Raw genomic sequence first — 19,576 nt, 5'->3', positions numbered from 1 at the left:
AGCTAGTGATTGGGTGGTGGGTGTTTGTCATGTTAGTGATTTGGTAGCAGGTTTTTGTCAAGCTAGTGACTGGATGGTGGGTGTTTGTCATGTTAGTGATTTGGTAGCAGGTTTTTGTCAAGCTAGTGATTGGGTGGTGGGTGTTTGTCATGTTAGTGATTTGGTAGCAGGTTTTTGTCAAGCTAGTGGTTGGATGGTGGGTGTTTGTCATGTTAATGATTTGGTAGCAGGTTTTTGTCAAGCTAGTGGTTGGATGGTGGGTGTTTGTCATGTTAGTGATTTGGTAGCAGGTTTTTGTCAAGCTAGTGATTGGGTGGTGGGTGTTTGTCATGTTAGTGATTTGGTAGCAGGTTTTTGTCAAGCTAGTGGTTGGATGGTGGGTGTTTGTCATGTTAGTGATTTGGTAGCAGGTTTTTGTCAAGCTAGTGGTTGGATGGTGGGTGTTTGTCATGTTAGTGATTTGGTAGCAGGTTTTTGTCAAGCTAGTGGTTGGATGGTGGGTGTTTGTCATGTTAGTGATTTGGTAGCAGGTTTTTGTCAAGCTAGTGATTGGGTGGTGGGTGTTTGTCATGTTAGTGATTTGGTAGCAGGTTTTTGTCAAGCTAGTGACTGGATGGTGGGTGTTTGTCATGTTAGTGATTTGGTAGCAGGTTTTTGTCAAGCTAGTGATTGGGTGGTGGGTGTTTGTCATGTTAGTGATTTGGTAGCAGGTTTTTGTCAAGCTAGTGGTTGGATGGTGGGTGTTTGTCATGTTAGTGATTTGGTAGCAGGTTTTTGTCAAGCTAGTGATTGGGTGGTGGGTGTTTGTCATGTTAGTGATTTGGTAGCAGGTTTTTGTCAAGCTAGTGACTGGATGGTGGGTGTTTGTCATGTTAGTGATTTGGTAGCAGGTTTTTGTCAAGCTAGTGATTGGGTGGTGGGTGTTTGTCATGTTAGTGATTTGGTAGCAGGTTTTTGTCAAGCTAGTGATTGGGTGGTGGGTGTTTGTCATGTTAGTGATTTGGTAGCAGGTTTTTGTCAAGCTAGTGACTGGATGGTGGGTGTTTGTCATGTTAGTGATTTGGTAGCAGGTTTTTGTCAAGCTAGTGGTTGGATGGTGGGTGTTTGTCATGTTAGTGATTTGGTAGCAGGTTTTTGTCAAGCTAGTGATTGGATGGTGGGTGTTTGTCATGTTAGTGATTTGGTAGCAGGTTTTTGTCAAGCTAGTGACTGGATGGTGGGTGTTTGCCTTGCTGTTGATTTGGCTGTGGATATTTGTCATGCTAGTGATTTAGCCGTTGGTATTTATCTTGCTAGTGATTTTAGCAATGGGTTTTAGTCTTGCTAGTGATTTAGTTGTAGGTATTTGTTATACTAGTGATTTAGCAATTTGTATTTGTCATGCTAGTGATTTAGCAGTGGGTATTTGTCTTGCTAGTGGTGTAGCAGTTGGTATTTGTCATGCTAGTGATTTAGCAGTGGGTATTTGTCTTGCTAGTGGTGTAGCAGTTGGTATTTGTCATGCTAGTGATTTAGCAATGGGTACTTGTCTTGCTAGTGATTTTAGATATCTTTTGACTCCACTACTTTATACCATGGACAAAAGTAAGAAAAAAAACCGCACCACTGTTTATCAATTAAAGCTGATTTTTGTTGGTTAGGATCAACTACCAATAATAAGGTATGTAAATGAATAACATCAACAATTAACAAAAAAACCTCATGTTTCATATTATTTATTAATTGTTTGAAATATAAAAAAATATAATGTTTTTGAAGTATTATGTATATATTTTGTAATATATGAATGATATATCATGTAACAATTGCACAAACCATAATTCTACTTCCGTAACACAGGAAGTATGTATTCCTAATATCTTGTGGCCATGATTGGTATTTGAATGCTCAATTCTATTACAAAAACCTGTATTTAGTAATTTATATAATCCAGGTTTCCAATCTCCATTTCTCTCAAAATCTGACTGACCAGTATTCAACTTAAACCCACAAAGAGTATATGTCTATATCAGGCCCTGTTCATGATTTTTAAGTTGAACATTTTAAATTAGTTGAATAATACGGCTATCGTATATATCCCAATTTATATTTGAAAACCAAATTATTTCTGTTACTGCTAATTTAAAAAAAAATCCCTAAAATGTCAAAATTTTGTGATAGTCCAAGTTAATGTCTCAGGATCCATCCATAAAACAATAGTAATTTTGTAATAACTAAAAAATCATTCATCCTTGCACAGCCAATGTGAATCCTCTACAGATGGTACAGTTACTGACAAGCTTAGCCTGGGGTCAACTAAGGAACATACTGGAATGTTTTGTATCTGCCACAAAATACGAGGATACATTATATAATTAACACAATCAAATAACAAAGCAAACATAACAATTTATACCAATAACATTTCAGCAGTTTGATTATTTCATTCATGTAAACATTTGGAATGTAACTTCCATGTTATAACATCACATCACAACTTGCACTTAGGTCTGTACATCACTTTAATAAAAAGGTATCAATTACATTTAGCATACAAAGATTTTTTTTCATTTTTCCTTTTTCTTTCATAATAAATAAGAATGACAGTTTTTTTGGTGGTATTCCACTTTAAAATTGATTAGTATTTTTTTACAAAATACTATCAAAAATAATATATTTGCCCATAACCTAGAAATGCTTAAGTAGGGATTTAAATTAATCCCACATCTAAAACAATTATCCATGTATGTTAAATGGATTTAAATAGTAATGTAGCACTGCAGACAGAAACATGAGGTAAAGTTGGTAAGTTAAATCCTGCATTCACTGAAAAAAAATCTCAAGAACCTTGTAAATATAACTTTGGCACAAAGTAGTGAATTACAGATTCAAAGCAAATATGGAAAGGTAAAATTAACATTTCTATAGATCTTTTAATTACATTTGAAACCTCTTCATTCAGAAAAAAGCTAAGAAATTACAGGTCGTGCATCTAAATGTCATTGAAACAAAACTTTTATTGACATTGGTTTATCGTGGAAATAAATCAGGTCTTAAACCTTAAAGCAAATCATAACAAAAACAATATATTGCTTATTTAAAGTAATAAATTTTGGTATCAAAGTATATTTTGGAATGTTTCAGTAAGATCTAATCATAAATGACATGATAAGTATCACTGTATACATAAAATCTTGAATATCAAAATAATTTCAACAACACACGTACAAAGAAATATAAATCTGACACAAGTATAAATCTTATATAATTACAATATAATCAGCACTTTACAAAACATGTATTAAAACAAAACAACGAAACATATTGAAGTTGCCAATGAAATAAATCGTGTTATTACCATGGGAGATAATTTTGACCACAAATTATCTCCCTTTACAACACACATTACATCAGATCTTCATATGATAGAAAGCACATGTATACATCTTTATTACAATATTTACTACATCCTTGTGGAAATTCCTGACTTTAAGAAAAGGGTCTACCAATAGTGAAACCTACTTTTTATAGTATAGTAAAATTAATAAACAGCTGACTGAATTCAACTCCTTCCCTATCAGATATTAAAATGAAAACAGAAGTCATCTCTGTTGAGCCAGAAATTTAGACATGTTACCTATTCGCTTCACTAATTCTGATAAAAAAGTCAAAATATGAACAACATCTTTCTAACAATTCTACTAATCAAAACTTGTCACACATAAGCCTGTAACTTTAGCCTACATGAAATGAAAATGTCAAGATCACAAATGAAGTATGAAAATAATGTAATCTATAGAATAATTTCAATATCACAGCTCTTATGTACATGCATTATTACAGGTCATTTATTGCTTATAATACACATTACATGGATATAGTTTAAAATGCAACTACCAATACATGTACATTTGCATATAAACAAATTGTTATTCAGAATTTAATTGTCCTTTAACATATTTTGTAGCACTTTTGTATTCATATAGTTCTCTCATCCAAAACTATATTGATTTGTGTCCTTGAAATGCATGCCTTTTGGTTACTTGATCTCTGATTCGTAGAAAATACATTTTAGAAGTAAATGTTCAACATTGTCAATGGTACCTCTGCAAACTTGTTCTGTCCAATGTACTTCTATCTGTTAAAGGCCTCTTTCTGTTGCGTGCTATCACCTGCATGTATTGTCCAATCAAATTGGATATATCAGATCCCTGAAAGAAAAAGAAAATGATTTGTATTATACTGTAACAGCGCCTCAATGGATGAATGAATCATCCTTTAAGCAAGAAAAACTTTTGAAACAGATATTCTCTCTCTTTATATGTATATAGGCATTATTTAGAGCATTATCTAAAATACTTTTACACTAACCTGATCGGTTTCAATCCTAACAATTTTCTGTACCATTAGATTGCCAAGTTTCATGTCTAAGTAATGCTGGTTGTTTTCGCTTCTGTATTGTCGAGTTGACAAAACCTCACTAAATGAATACTGCAAGATTGATTCCTAAAATACAAATTAAAATGCTGGTAATATTTAGAAATACATTTAAGTGTCGAAGGTTGCATATATAAACTGTATACATTCTGCGTCATGCACGCTGGCAAGAAAGAATACATTGAAATAGGCAGCTTATACAGAAAAGCAAATGATGTTCGAAATAGAACAACACAGAATGCAGTTTGGCTATAAAATTGTTTCCAGTAAGGTATACTACATTAGTTACTATAATGGACTGTCAATTCACAAATGCAGACCTTTAACCAACATGCCATGCACAAGTTTTCTACATTGTGAACAATACCTAGGGTCAATCATTCTTTCATATCCCTGTGTAACAGAGACAATGATTCACATGCATCATTAAAGAGGTCATATTTTATAAAGAAAGTTTTAGGAACTTATATTGATTGTTTAACTTGCAGAATGCAGATCCCAGAATGCAGATCCCATTTTCAAATACAGGAGTAACATTAAGGTTTTTATGTAAACATTACCAGCAGCTCCATGACCACCTGTCATCATGACCTGCTTTACCACATGCTCGGCATGCTAAGCATTGGTATATGACATACTTCTCTCATTAAATGTGTCAAACAACGAATTAAGCAGCAATGGCTTACATGTGACTGGAGCTTCAGGAATTGGATTCCATTTTTGTTGACAGCTAACAGACATTCTCCTTTAATAGCAGGTGTTGTAGGAGGGTTCTGAAATGGAAAGGTTAGGGGTACTTATAAAAGGCAACAGGGTCCATTTCTATATAAACCACAATATTTTAGTGATACTGATCAGAATCAATTAAATCTTCTCAAATAGCATTAATAAAGGTTGCATGTACACATAAATAAAATCTGTTTTTCTCTATTTTTTAATAGTGTGACAATTTTTTTTTCGTAAAATATGCCATTGATTTCAATACATCTCATTAGTTATATGACACATTGCGATAATGATTTTTTTATGTTAACTGTAATAACTAATTGAACTTGACACCTTAATCTCATGAAATTAATGTTTTATTTAATGTTACATCAAACTTAACATAAAAACTGATTTCTGAACAAATTAGTCATTACCCTTAATATATTAAAACATTATTAAAGTATCTTACCTTTATGACAAAGAATGTGGATCCAAATAGAGGCCATCTTGACATTATATCTAAAACACAAACAATACAACCCACCATTATTATGTCAAAATTTGATTCTATGAAACTGCATATCATTCCATTTATTCACACACAGATTCTCCTTTAATGGTTGCCTTGCTACTCAAGGTAGTAAAAATTAAATTTTCAATATGCAAGCTTAAGCAATCATTTTCAAATTTAAATTTTTTGCCAGAAAGAGATGAAATCATTAAATTCAAGATTACGCTAAAGCATGATCAGTCTCCCCCATGAAATCTGTAGAAAAAATGAAAAATGTCTGGTGTTTAAAATTTTGGAATGAGAGAAAATCAATTATTTTAGAACCATTACTTACCAACGAACTTTGCCTTGCAGTCATAAGAATTTCTTCTCATGACATCAGATGAGTGATGATGGATGCGTTTTAGCCATCTCTGTGAATTGTAATCAGACATCTTCCTAACAGCACTAGGTAATAAGTAGGTCAGATCTTTCCTAAAATAGCAAAATGAAAATAATAATGCAATACAAAAATTATGAGTTTACCTATGGTAATAACAACAACCCTTTTATAGTATAGCAGATGCTTATTTAAAATGTGTTGATGATGTCATGATTTTGAAACCATATTGTATCTACTACAGTATGGGGATATCTCAGCAGACTACACACTAACTTAATTTTGTTTTCCATGGAGAAACTACATTGTTGTATATTGCTATACTATAAAACTTAAGTAGCACTCCAGCTAAGGATCATGCAAAATGTGATTCATGGGTAAAAAGCCTACATATTTTTATTTTTGATATTTTGTTTTAAATGTCATAGTAAACAGAAAAAACATGTGGTTTTTCATATAACCCATGCTCTTAGGAGATAAAAATTATATAGAATGCACTGTAGATTTCAAAATTAAGGGAGACAACTCTGTAAATGACACTCAAATACAATAGAATCTACTGGATTTTCAATATTGATTATCTCCTAAGAGCAGGCAGATTTGAATGAATAATTACACATTTCATAGTATAGACCCATAAAACAACTTAATTACAAAAATAAAAATATGTAGCCTTTTTTGGTGTGTATCACATTTTTCAGATTTTGCATGATTCTTACAGACAGCTACTTAATATTGTTGCTAGTTTCCTTTACTAATTTGTTAGGTAAGTCTTTCTAAAACTACTGCCAGAAAATATACTGCTACAAAGCAATAATGTTCATCATTAAGGCTTTGCTGTTTATAAAAACAACCTAAATAGCTAAATAAATGATTTAATCATGGGACAAATGACACTTGTCATTCTTTTATCAAAATTCTAAAGAAAATCCAGACCTAACATTCAATGTTGCTTTATAATAGCACTTGAACTTACTCTGATGGCATTCCACTTCGTTCAAAAGCTCTGTACAATAATGATCCGAGGAATGCTACATCATTCTAGAGAAAGCAATAACATACAAATTAAATCATATAAATAATAATTACAGCTCACCATCTCCCCCCCCCAACCCCCCCAAAAAAAAGAGTTGAATCAAAGTACTGATACCACTGATGGCTTTTGATTCTTGTGAAAATTGTAACATGAACAAAATTTCAAAGATTATATGATGCTAAATAAAATTGTGACAATACACTGCATTTAAAATACTATTAAGAACTGTCCTTTTTGAATATGTATAATCTGAAAGTCAATCTATACTACTGATCCAACTTTATACACATTTACAAATTTTTGTTCCATTTCACCTTTTTCCGCAATTTTAAATCTATCCTAAAGTTAATGTGCATTTACATTCAAAAGCTATATGTAACAGAGTACTTATCCTACAGAACAATTGTACAGAAATAAAATGAATATCAGCTTTAGAAAATAATTTCCTTCACACAAGATTTTCAAAATCTAGACACTTAAATCAATTTGAATTTTCCTGCCAATTTTACTTGGTTAAAATCACTGTAGTAGGTATTGAATGATATAAAAGGAATTACATTTGGGCTATATTTTTGTGTAGTGTTCAGAAATAGTAGGGAAATTCCAGTGATAGACCAGTGACATAAGGTATTTTGATCCTGAAGGATGAAAAACCCAAAAATGAATTATGACAGAGGCACTCCTCCTAACCTGTAAGAATGTTTACATTTCAAATATTTGGAATCACAACTTATCTTATATGCCCATATTTGGTCAAGGTTGGTTAACAACTTCCAAAAACAACATTTGATTTCAAATAATGTTGCCATAATAACTCATGGAAATCTGAGACCCTTCCATTCATATACCAGATGTTTTGATGCTTACAGAGAATGGGTCATAGTTTTTTCAATGATTTAGTAAATTTTTACTTTGCCTTATAAAAGCCTATAATGATTACCTCATCTTGATTAGAGAGTCGACCATCCTTCATTACAAGTAATAAATCATCCATGTAGTCTGGTAGGCACTGCAATAAAAAGTTGATTATTAAATAAAGGGAGGTAACTAGATGATATCAAAAGCTATAGCTGATTATGTTAATATGCATTGACAAATAAAAATAAGAAAATGACTAATAATAAAACAATGCTAATAAAAACCAATTTAAGAGTTTCAACAAAACAAAATTAGTTGACATTAAAACCAATTACCCTTCAATGACTATGTAAGTGTGTTAACTCTCGATTAAAGAATTGAAAATGCTAGGTCATATCATCTTAAGTTACATCAGATCAGAAAAATCTGAAAAAGACTTTAAAGATTGTAGACCTATACACATATTGAACAGTTCTATACTTAACAGTACATACTTGGAAAAACATGAGGTCATTATATAGAGTGTTGTCAGTCTGGCGGAATGGGAAGAACCAGACAGTTCTTTGGAAGACTAGTGAGAAATCTCTCTTGTTCCTGTCAAACTCAGAGGTGACATCCAGTATATATTCAGTTGGACGTAATCTGCTGAAGTGAATATGATTTCCTTCATCCTCTACAATGAAATAATACAAGCATGTACAAATGTGCAAGTTTTAGCTTTCATTTTTGTGTAGTAAAAACATGTTTTTCTAACTATATACATTTCAATTATAGAAAATGCACTGATTTTGTGTAACAATAGTGAATCGTGACACAATAATAAACTTTTGAACTGATAGTTTTACAATAAACACTCCATAAATTTCTTTAATGATACATACTTGTTCTAATAAATAAGGTATATTCTTCCATCTCTACTGGATCTAAAATATCTAATCTGCTACATACATCTTCAATGAGGTCTCTTACAACCTACAAATCATGTATTGATAAACATAAGATTAGAAATCTGTAAAAATCACCAAGTCAAGTCAGAGCTAAGCATTGACATCTTTATTATAAAGGTTTATGATACATGTATGAAAGTACCTGACTTTTGTTAGTAATATAATTGTTAATGTTTATATTTGTACTTGTACTGCAGGCCCCAACACAGGATTTATGAAAGGGGAATGCTAACTTAAAAGGTCAGGGATCTTGGGCAAAATGACAACTTTAATAGAGGCTTGTTGGTTTTCAAAGGGGAATGTGACCGCACCATCCCCCCACTTCCCTCACCAGTGTACACCACTAAGCCATAAATGTTTACCACTAAATGAAGGATTATCACAAAATTACCAAACTGATAAAATCTAGGCAGTAGTCAAAAGGAAAGCCTGTATAACAAATAACATTATCAGGGTAAAAACTGGAAAGTTGGAAACACTGCAATGGCCCTGACATGGTACAAGCATTTCAAAATGAAAGATTTGTTAAACAAGGTTTTAAAGCACACAAAACCTCTCACTTCCATTACGGGTTCATTATTTTCGTTGTATTTCAACACAAATGGGTAGCATAAAATTGCTACCAATCAAAATCTGTAAAATCATAAGTCAAACTTGTACCCCTAAGTCATAAGTGTGTGCCACAAAGTCATAAGTGTGTACCAGTAAATCAAAAGTGTATACCACTGTAAGTATAAAATAATTATGAAATAAAAAATGTACAGTTTATGCTATAGTCATCATTTACAGAGTTGGTGTATAGTAATCATGGTATACTTACAGAACAAGGTTTGATATGAACCACTCCTTCCTTCTCTGATCCACTGTAGATAAAATGGAATCTCTTTGATATTCTACCATTCTACAAAACAAGAAAATTTTAGTTAATCAAAGGCTGTAATTTTCATTTTTTTTTAATTTTTAACATTACTACTTAATTATTTATCATTTCATTTTTTTTGATAGTTACTGAATGATTATATATATAGTGAAAAGTCTATGAGTTTTATAGATATTTACATGTATTTATGAAAAAAATTCTCTATCAAACATATAAATAACTTTTTTGTTTTCCCCCTTGAACTTTATTGAGTGAAAGGGAAGTCTTACCTATCTAATGTAACTGACCATTATACAGGCAGTAACATTTTATGTTCAATTCATGCATAGGGTCAGTTCACATAATTTCACTTGAACTCCATCACAAAATCATTTCCTAAATTCAGGTGAAAGTCACTTAAAAATATTTAGTATGTGTATCAAGGTAAAAAAATACAATGGAAATGTGGACACCCCTGGTCAAGGAGTGCAGAGGACTACAAATTCTATTTCAGAAATAAAGGCTGAAATAATAGCATTGTATTTGAATACGTACAGCTAAAGCACTGATTTCCTCTCTGAGTGGAACATTTTTCCTTCCACCAAATTTGAATGTTTTTCTAAGGTTTTGTAAACAAATAGATGCAGCACCACTGAATGTTCGTGACGTATCGGATGCTGTTGTCTCTAAGTATTTAAACAAATATGGCCTCAACATTTCTGAACAGTCACAATAACATGCCACAATAGAAAATAATCTCCATCCCATAATGCAACTTTTTCTGAAAAAAAAATATGTTTGGTCAATTATTAACAACATAAATTCTGGTGTCAAATGACATTTCTTTACAATTTATCAAGTCTTACGAAAAAAAAAGGTATTGATGCATGTATCTTCTGACCACTTTAAAAAACTACCTACATACTGTTATGAAAATTTTACAGGACACTGGATGTTTTGTATCTGTTCATGCTTTTCCCATGATCTTCGCAATTCAACTAATTATAAATGCCAGAAACTATCAAGTATGAAAAAGATGGAGTAAGTTTCAGATTAATAAGAACTTACGGTTTCATGCTTCTGTTGCTTGTTGTTTGTTTACACAACTGACAGTACACTTCATCTCGTAATTCAGGATACTTATGACAATTCTGAAAAGGATGAGGTAAATGTAAATATATAAATATTATATGACATTTCTGACATTTAAAAAATCTTTGAAGAAACAGTACCTTTGACAGATCAAAGTATATGTACAATATTGGTCAGAAGAAGAACAATACCAACCATGTTTGTCTGTATATAAAAGTTCCTATTAGCAGTAAACTTAAAATATTTTTAATTCTCAATGACAAATGTACAAATTGAGAAATGCAAAGTTAACAAACCTTCAATATTTTTAGAGCACAGTCAGTTTCATCCATTCCTGCCTTCATTGGATAGTCATCCATAAACATCATTAGACCTGAAACAATACAAGAAAGCTACAGAAAGGTGTATACTCCATGACTCAACATGACCAAAGTGTCATAATAGTACATGTACCAGTAGTCTCAAGTGCATTTGTTGAAACAGAATGGTAGTCCATTAATAAACTATGTGTCTAAATTGTTTAATGGAGTATGTGATTTCTGCTGTGTTGTGAGTGACAATAACATAATAAATTTTACCATTACTATCCGATAGAATGCTCTTTATCTTAGATTCCCTAGAAACAAGCACCAGTGGTGTAGCACTAAAAATCTTGATTAGTTTGGCAGGGGGAACAAACACATATCTTTGAACTTGTCTTAATTAGTTACTAAGTAAATACCTTGTTTTTAAAAATTTTTTGACAAGAATTTTAGGTACTGCATGAAGTACCAACAAAAGTTATTGGTATTGCTCGAGAATTACCTGCTGCACTACACCTGACCACTAACTGAATGTTCAAAGTAAACCATTGAATGTACAAAAAATGTTGTGAATCAGTTTAACAATAATTTGGGCAGGAATTATTGCCAATTGGATGGGAAATTACAGAAGACATCGATTCCTGATGATTTCTACTACAATTTTAATATACTTACTTAGGAAACATTCTAAAGCTAGTCTGTTGAGCTCATTTGAGGTCAGTTTTAACAAAGATGTCTGGATTGGAGACTGAAATAAAAAATGTAAAAATTGAATTTTCTTTACTTGTCATATTCAATTAATGAAGATTCTGGGTAAGTAAAATCGGAATACCATTGATACAATCCAGCAAAAAATTCTGTGGTTTTTTTTTTTATAAAGTGTGTTGCACAAGCATTGTGTGCTATTAATGTTTAAAGTTGCATAAATATAAATTCATTAGTAAGCTTTGATATATATAATTAGCTTCATCTGTAACAAAAGTAAAGAATGATCAAGTTCATATTTCTTTGTTATAATCATCAGATGTGAAGCATGTGCACAAATTAAAGAATGTCAATTGTGATGTGTTCACAAGGAATGTTGAATGAATGTCCCTATTGCAACTTTATTGACAAACGTAAAAAACAATAGTACACCAGATTCCAAAAAACTGAATGTAAAAACCAGTTTACTATGGATGAACTGATTGACAGACAGACAGACTACATACACAATAAGATAAGGAGTATAAAGGTTGTCACAACTGTAAACATCATTACGATATTTTTATTTTGCTACATAAAAATCTGTTACAATCTTAAACCAATATCAACCTTACTGAAATAAAATTGATCAACGAAGATAGATAATATAAAGGAAACTAAAACTGAGGACTATTGGTTAGTAGGTAGCGTCAATAAACCAACATAACTCCTAATTATATCACTGGAAACTAAAGCCGACATAATGATTCAGACTAAAGCATAAGCAAGTCTATCATGTCCACTGGCCAGAAACATGGTTTGTTTTAACAGGGAAAATGTACAGATTGATCTTGGCATAGCCTTCATGTCACATTATTGGGTATTAAATCCAAACAAATTCTAGATTTATGAAATACGAAGTGCATAAGTTAATTTGTTAATGCCACTAGACATGATTCTAATACGAGCAATGCAGTAGTACCGTTCCATGTCGCATGGGTACAAGTTTGTCTTTCCATTTTGGTAATACACCATTTGGAGTTTGCTGTGAATATGGTAGAACCATTATGTCCCTTGGTAAACCTTATCATCATTTTCTACAATTTTACATTTATCTCAAAGGAAGTTACACTTTTACATGTACAAGAATCTAATTGATATCTTATCATAGGGATCTGGTAAATTACAGAATATCAATGGTCATCTGGCTACATCTGGATCCTCAGTGAAACCACTAGCAGTCCATTTGAACTACTACAATGTTTAAAGATAGGCGTTTTAAGCAATAGATATAGCATAACTTACCCTGGTCCACTTTACCATCTCTGCCTGCTCTTTCCATGACCAATCACCAGATCCTAAAACAAGACAACATTATACTCACAGAGGCATGATTAACGAACAATGAAGTAATAATGAGGAAGTAAGTTAGACCCAAACTTACTTTTCTTTATAGCATTTTGAAAATAAATTACTTTCGTAAATAGTCTTTAAGTTGCAAAATTCCCTTTTCATTGATTTAATATCAAAGCATATTTTACCAATGACATCTGACAACTTCACAACAGATTCTGTAAAAGGTGTAATATATTTCTGTGATACACCATACACTATATTATCACTATATATCAAGGAGGTTCATGTATCTTTGCTATAGACTTTTAAACATTCATGTAAAAAACAAATGAAACTTATATATCTTTCTCCAAATTTTAATTTCATCATATCAGTCAGTTAAAATATTCAATGCTTACACAAAGCAATAAATGAAGGATGAAAAGCAATATCCCTCCATCAAATCTTACAAAATACATGTTCAAAGCACTAATAAGTAAAAAAAACTTAGTTTATTGAACTTAAACATGACTCACAAAGTAAAAACAAATAAATTAGTCACCTTTAACTAAGTTATATGTATTCATTGTTCTGATATGTTGTTGGATGTAAATAGGACCTTAACTCTTTAAAAGTCAAATTTATTTCCATGTTTTGGGTTTTTTTTAATGTAAACTCTGACTGTATAAAGGACAGGCAGATAACAATTGAATAAAAGGGTCACAATGGTTCATTTTGAAAATAAAATTATAAGCCATATGAAAAATTGACAGGGATTCCGTAAAACAGTTGTCCAAAACTGATTTGATAGTTTTTAGTAGTACATTAATCCATGTTATCAACAAACTTCATAGTAAGATTATTAAATAGACCAAATGGTATAAATATGACCTTCACCTCTTCGTTTCCGTTGCTCACGTTCCATGTTGTTTAGTTTTATACTTTCAATCTTTTTAACAGATCCATATAATGATCCATCAGTACCTTTCCTTACTTCATACCTAAAAATTGGCAGTTACCTTGACAACATAACATAATAATATCATGCATTAAGTTAGCTCAAATATTTCATGATGGTTTAGAAGATGTTCAATTTTAGTAAAAATTGAATTCAATGCAAGCCAAAAGAACTAGAAAAATATTCAAGCTAACTATAAATAGATAAACTGAACTGGTATAAATAAACATGTCATGCAGATAATAGCAGAACACATCAGAATCTGAAGTTCAAGGTGATTTATTTAAACTGCAAAATTAGAATTTAGAAAGTCAGTTTTCATATAATGGGAAGCAAAATTACATCTGTATAAATGGTTCTACAAGGCCATACAGGGATTGACTGATCAGTTATTTATATACAATGTCAAGAAGAATTTAGCCAAGCCATCAAAACATCTGCATCAAGGTCAAGTGATGATCAGATTCTGATGCTTTCTTACAGCATAACAAAGGGATACAACATAATACCATATAACAACATACAACAATATAAGACATGCAGTGGTATCGTTACCTTGTCTATACATATTGTGAAAACCACTCGAGTTATTTTGTCTCCTTTTTCTGTAACAGGCATTAATGATTTAACATACCATAAGATGTAATAAAGAAAGTATAACTTTATCATGGGGTACATATTTTTATGGCTTTTTATGGTCAAACCACAACCAATTTACTTGGGAGATATGACATTAAATGAAGAATTTCAAAATTGACAATCAAAGAAATTGCAATGTTATATGAAGAATTGTTACCCATTACTTTCTGAGTGCATGCCAAGTATTTCAGGAATAATTCTACCATATTTAGATTGCAGTCTCATGTTTTGAGATCTGCCCTTTGGCACACTAAATGCTGACTCCTCAGAGGTAGATCTCATCCTTATATAACCAAGGCTTGAATAGGCAACAGTTGTTTTTAAACAAGGAGCAGGAAATATCAGAACCGTTTATTTCTATCAATGTTGATAATATTCCAATGTACAATGACTTCAATCAGGTTCATATTAATCAAAAACAAGTTCATAATTAGTGAAAAGTTTAAACCAAAGTTTCTGGAACACAGAATATATTTTCTAATCATAGATGTTTAAATACTGAAATAATTCTTACTTTTCCATAGATTCCTTGAAATTCATTAGTGAATATTCCATCATAGAAAACTTCCCATCCTGTATAGCTGTCCCTTGACTTGTTTCACTGATGTTGTCACGACCATCCTGTAAACACAATTTACTTTTAAAACAGTTTTACACCCAAATCTTTTTTTTTTCTATCATTTGTAAAATATTAGTTTATCAAAAATTTTATGGACTAAAGAACAAGTGAACGCCCCATTTAACTGGCTTTCATTTTACCTGTAGACCATGAAATTCAAAAGACATACTTCCTCCCTCACTATTTATTGTCTTTTTCCAAGCTTTTTTTCACACAAATGTAACATGCTTATACAATACATCAAACAAGCAACCAATAAAAAAAAAACAAACAAACATACTAGTAGTATCAACCCAGTGGTTTCTGGTACTGAATCATTTTTGCTACATCAATTTAAATTTTATTATATTATATTTCTTTGCATCAGTCAACCTGAACCAGTTAATTATAAAACTGATATAAAAAGGTATTTTCTCCGAAAGATCAATATCTCAAATTAAGTTTTGATACCTATTAACTTTTGGGACTGATTATTGTAACATCTAGTAATCTATAAGTGTATCAGAGGTTGATATCTTATGAAAAATATTAGAGCAAGATGGTCAATGGCTAAAAAATTATATTATGATTTCATTACCAGTCACTTACCATATATTAACACATGACCAGTCACTAACCATTCATTAACACTTGACCAGTCACAAACGATCTATTAACAAATGACCAGTCACTAACCATTCAATAACACTTGACCAGTCACAAACGATCTATTAACAAATGACCAGTCACTAACCATTCAATAACACTTGACCAGTCACAAACGATCTATTAACAAATGACCAGTCACTAACCATTCAATAACACTTGACCAGTCACAAACCATATATTAATATATGACCAGTCATAACACAAATTAACATTCTGATAATACAAGGGACTGTTAGTACTTAAATCAGCCTTTGTATAAGACCTCATCAACAAACTATGAAGTGACAAAAACAAAGACAATTTTGTCAATGGTAAAAGTTACTCGATATTTTGCTAATAACTACCCTGCTTGGAGGTCAATGGTAAAAGTAACTCAATATTTTGTTAATACCTACCCTGCTTGGAGATCGTATAATTCTCTGTACAACATGTTCTGTCATATGGGCCTACAATAAAAATCAGCATCTTTACAGGTCACATTCACAAAATGCAGAGGGAAAAAAATCCATATATTTTTGTTATTATCAAACCTAAAGATGTACAAGTAGCAGTCAATTTAGCTAAATTTATTCTATTTCTAATAATATAAACAAAATATCAAACAAAATCTGTCTATAGAACACTGAAAGGCTTCAGTGTTTTATTAAGTTTTGAATAAGTAAAAATCACTAAAACAGATATCAAGTCATCAACACCACAATGAATCACTATGTAGCTTTAAATACAAACAGCCGGCTAGCAGTAAAAAACCTACAGTATTAATTATAGTTAGTAAATCATGAAAACTGCTATGACCCTGACATTTAAAGCATCATCTGTCTTTAGAAGCTAATAAAGCAAAAGCCAAATCTGCCATGAATGGTAATAACAACATTATTGATCAAATCTAGGCAATAGTCAAAAGGAAAGTCTATATAACAACTCGCAATATCAGGGCAAAAACCAGAAAGTTGGAAAACCACAGCAATGGTCCTGACTTGGTACAGATACCACAGCAATGGTCCTGACTTGGTACAGAAACACAGTAATGGTCCTGACTTGGTACAGAAACCACAGCAATGGTCCTGACTTGGTACAGAAACCACAGCAATGGTCCCGACTTGGTACAGAAAACACAGCAATGGTCCTGACTTGGTACAGAAACCACAGCAATGGTCTTGACTTGGTACAGAAACCACAGCAATGGTTCCGACTTGGTACAGAAAACACAGCAATGGTCCTGACTTGGTACAGAAAACACAGCAATGGTCCTGACTTGGTACAGAAACCACAGCAATGGTCTTGACTTGGTACAGAAACCACAGCAATGGTTCCGACTTGGTACAGAAAACACAGCAATGGTCCTGACTTGGTACAGAAAACACAGCAATGGTCCTGATTTGGTACAGAAACCACAGCAATGGGCCTGACTTGGTACAGAAAACACTGCAATGGTCCTGACTTGGTACAGACATTTCAAAAAATGAAAGGTAGGTTAAAACAGGCTTTATATTGTGCTAAACCTTCCTTGTCAATTCCTTCATGTAGTTTTGAGTTATATGTAGTGTGGATGGACAGTTGGACTGTGATGTAATCTTGAAAAGGCAGCCATAAAGAAAATTGCCTACAAAATCTACAATTCACTGCCATGCAATAAAAGATTGGTTTTAACGAATATACTAAAACAACTTCTAAGTTCTACAAAACACAGTCTAAGATAAAAGCAGATAATGACTATCATTTTGCAATGTGTTTCTTTATGACAACAAAATGACTGTGAATCACACAATGAGACTGTTATAGCTACAGATAGATTAAAACATTTACCGGAAAAGGGTAAAAAAATGGTACTTTTAATACTGGTACCTCCTCAGTGGTTCCATTTTCAACTCCCTGTTTTCAAAAATGGGTTCAAAATGATTATATACAAAATTTACATTCATCAGATAATAATACTTTAGATTAAAGTAAAACATTAAGTACAAGCCCATGTATGAATCAGGCAGGGGGTAATGTACCTTAAATGATGTTTGGTGGAACTGTTTTTTATTACAGAATTGAATTCCATACATCTAGTAAACACTATTTATACAAAAAAATAATGCTGAGATAGTATGGTGAGGAAAGACCATTTACTACTTCTTAGGAAATAAAAATGGGAGGAATTGTGAAAAACATTCCAGTGCTACAATTTATATAGGGATTGTAACTAAGGTGCATAGAATAAAAAAAAAGTTTTGCAATATTTTCAATGTACCCCTGTCACTATACAACTTGCCTGATTCTTACATGGATCTTTACTTCATATATATAGAACCTCTGTAACCTGATACATGAAAATTTACCTACCTGTTCCACATCACACAACTAATGATTCACAGAATTACTAGATTTAAGATTCAATTATAGAATTATGGTGATATTTATGTAAATATAAAATATTGTATTAAGTCACAGAGGTAACACTACAGTTTCTAATACCAAGGCAAAGTGTAGAAAAGGAAAGGGAGATGACTGAGATCCAACATCATATAATTCATGTAACCCATTAATCAACAGAAATGTCAGAAAAGTCTAGCCTACACAGAAAAGATATTTATGTAGGTTTCATGTGATTTTCACACAACTGAGTTAATTTTTTATCAGGTTAAAGTGAAATTTACTTTACATTTCACATGATGCTTATTTTTTACATGTATAGGTGAACTTACAATTGAGAAATTATCTTTCAAACCATGTTATGTTTTCTGGCTATTGACCAATACAATTCATTTAAAAGGTCATCAACTGGAAAATCTCAGACATAAACAATTTGACAGGGGAAATGGTTTTAATCTCTCTTACAAGAAATGCCTTCATAGCTTTTTCTTAGTATCACTGAAAGAGAATGTTAAATACTTATATGGATATATACAGTATAATAAGTGAGAGATATACACTAACACATGCCTTAACAAAAATGTATATATATATATGTAATAATACCTTGACATTGCTGGGTGACCTTTCAACTTCATGTCTTGCAAGTGGTTTGCAATATTCCTCAGGGAAATAACCAAGGACTCCATTCAGAGATCCATATAACCATCCTATAAAAATACAATGTATAAAAACCGATGAATATGGGCAAAACAGTTTTGGGAATTTTTTTATATATTTTATGTTTATTTTAACAAGGAATCATTGAAAGCAAGCTAGAAGACAGACCTACAGACAGAAGAACAATATATGCCCAGATTGCACTACACATTTATTTTTCCCTAACCTCTTTCTAAAGGCATCTCCGCATCAAGGATTTTAATCACATCTCCTTTTCTGAAGCTAAGAAGTGTTGACTCCCTAGTTATGTAGTCCTTGGAAGCTACTACATACTTGTGAACCTGGAAATTAAATGTGAATACTTAAAAATGCATTACACAAGCTAATAAAAAAAAATAAGCAAATAATTCTCCATTAATTTATTGTAATACTAAAGTTATCTTCGCTTTGGTGAATAGGCCAAGTGTGATGGATGTAGCCATGTCCTGTGATGTTTTTTTTTTTGTTTTTGTTTTTCTTTTTAAAAGCAAATCACTAGAGAAATCTTGAAATCTATACATAAAAAAA

At 31.9% G+C, this 19,576-nt stretch overlaps 1 protein-coding gene across 9 annotated transcripts in view; it reads right to left on the bottom strand.

Annotated features, from left to right (window-relative positions):
• Window positions 1-1,699: 1,699 nt before the first annotated feature.
• LOC148619234 (unconventional myosin-XV-like) overlaps window positions 1,700-19,576 on the bottom strand; it is an 89,627-nt gene continuing 71,750 nt past the window's right edge. For 4 of the 9 annotated variants that reach the window (XM_088578905.1, XM_088578904.1, XM_088578907.1 and 1 more), the window contains 22 exons: window positions 19,236-19,350; window positions 18,956-19,059; window positions 17,798-17,863; window positions 16,387-16,437; window positions 15,239-15,345; window positions 14,025-14,128; window positions 13,098-13,150; window positions 12,775-12,837; window positions 11,784-11,856; window positions 11,103-11,179; window positions 10,783-10,865; window positions 10,270-10,495; window positions 9,676-9,756; window positions 8,790-8,880; window positions 8,403-8,581; window positions 7,991-8,059; window positions 6,991-7,055; window positions 5,970-6,109; window positions 5,594-5,643; window positions 5,103-5,189; window positions 4,351-4,485; window positions 1,700-4,190 (listed from right to left, as the gene is read on the bottom strand). In XM_088578905.1, the coding sequence (XP_088435031.1) occupies window positions 4,074-4,190; window positions 4,351-4,485; window positions 5,103-5,189; window positions 5,594-5,643; window positions 5,970-6,109; window positions 6,991-7,055; window positions 7,991-8,059; window positions 8,403-8,581; window positions 8,790-8,880; window positions 9,676-9,756; window positions 10,270-10,495; window positions 10,783-10,865; window positions 11,103-11,179; window positions 11,784-11,856; window positions 12,775-12,837; window positions 13,098-13,150; window positions 14,025-14,128; window positions 15,239-15,345; window positions 16,387-16,437; window positions 17,798-17,863; window positions 18,956-19,059; window positions 19,236-19,350 (2,136 nt within the window). In that variant the 3' untranslated portion in view covers window positions 1,700-4,073. Of the gene's footprint in view, window positions 4,191-4,350; window positions 4,486-5,102; window positions 5,190-5,593; window positions 5,644-5,969; window positions 6,110-6,990; window positions 7,056-7,990; window positions 8,060-8,402; window positions 8,582-8,789; window positions 8,881-9,675; window positions 9,757-10,269; window positions 10,496-10,782; window positions 10,866-11,102; window positions 11,180-11,783; window positions 11,857-12,774; window positions 12,838-13,097; window positions 13,151-14,024; window positions 14,129-14,640; window positions 14,691-15,238; window positions 15,346-16,386; window positions 16,438-17,797; window positions 17,864-18,955; window positions 19,060-19,235; window positions 19,351-19,576 lie in introns of all 9 variants that reach the window. The other 5 variants (XM_088578908.1, XM_088578912.1, XM_088578909.1 and 2 more) reach the window with 5 other exon arrangements.

Source organism: Perna viridis, chromosome 4 (genome assembly GCF_037379345.1).
Source record: "Perna viridis isolate PV_CMFRI_1.1 ecotype Kerala chromosome 4, ASM3737934v1, whole genome shotgun sequence".
NCBI classification, from domain to species: domain Eukaryota; kingdom Metazoa; phylum Mollusca; class Bivalvia; order Mytilida; family Mytilidae; genus Perna; species Perna viridis.
Note: the sequence above shows the minus strand (reverse complement) of the source record. Positions and strands in the feature narration are given on the sequence as shown.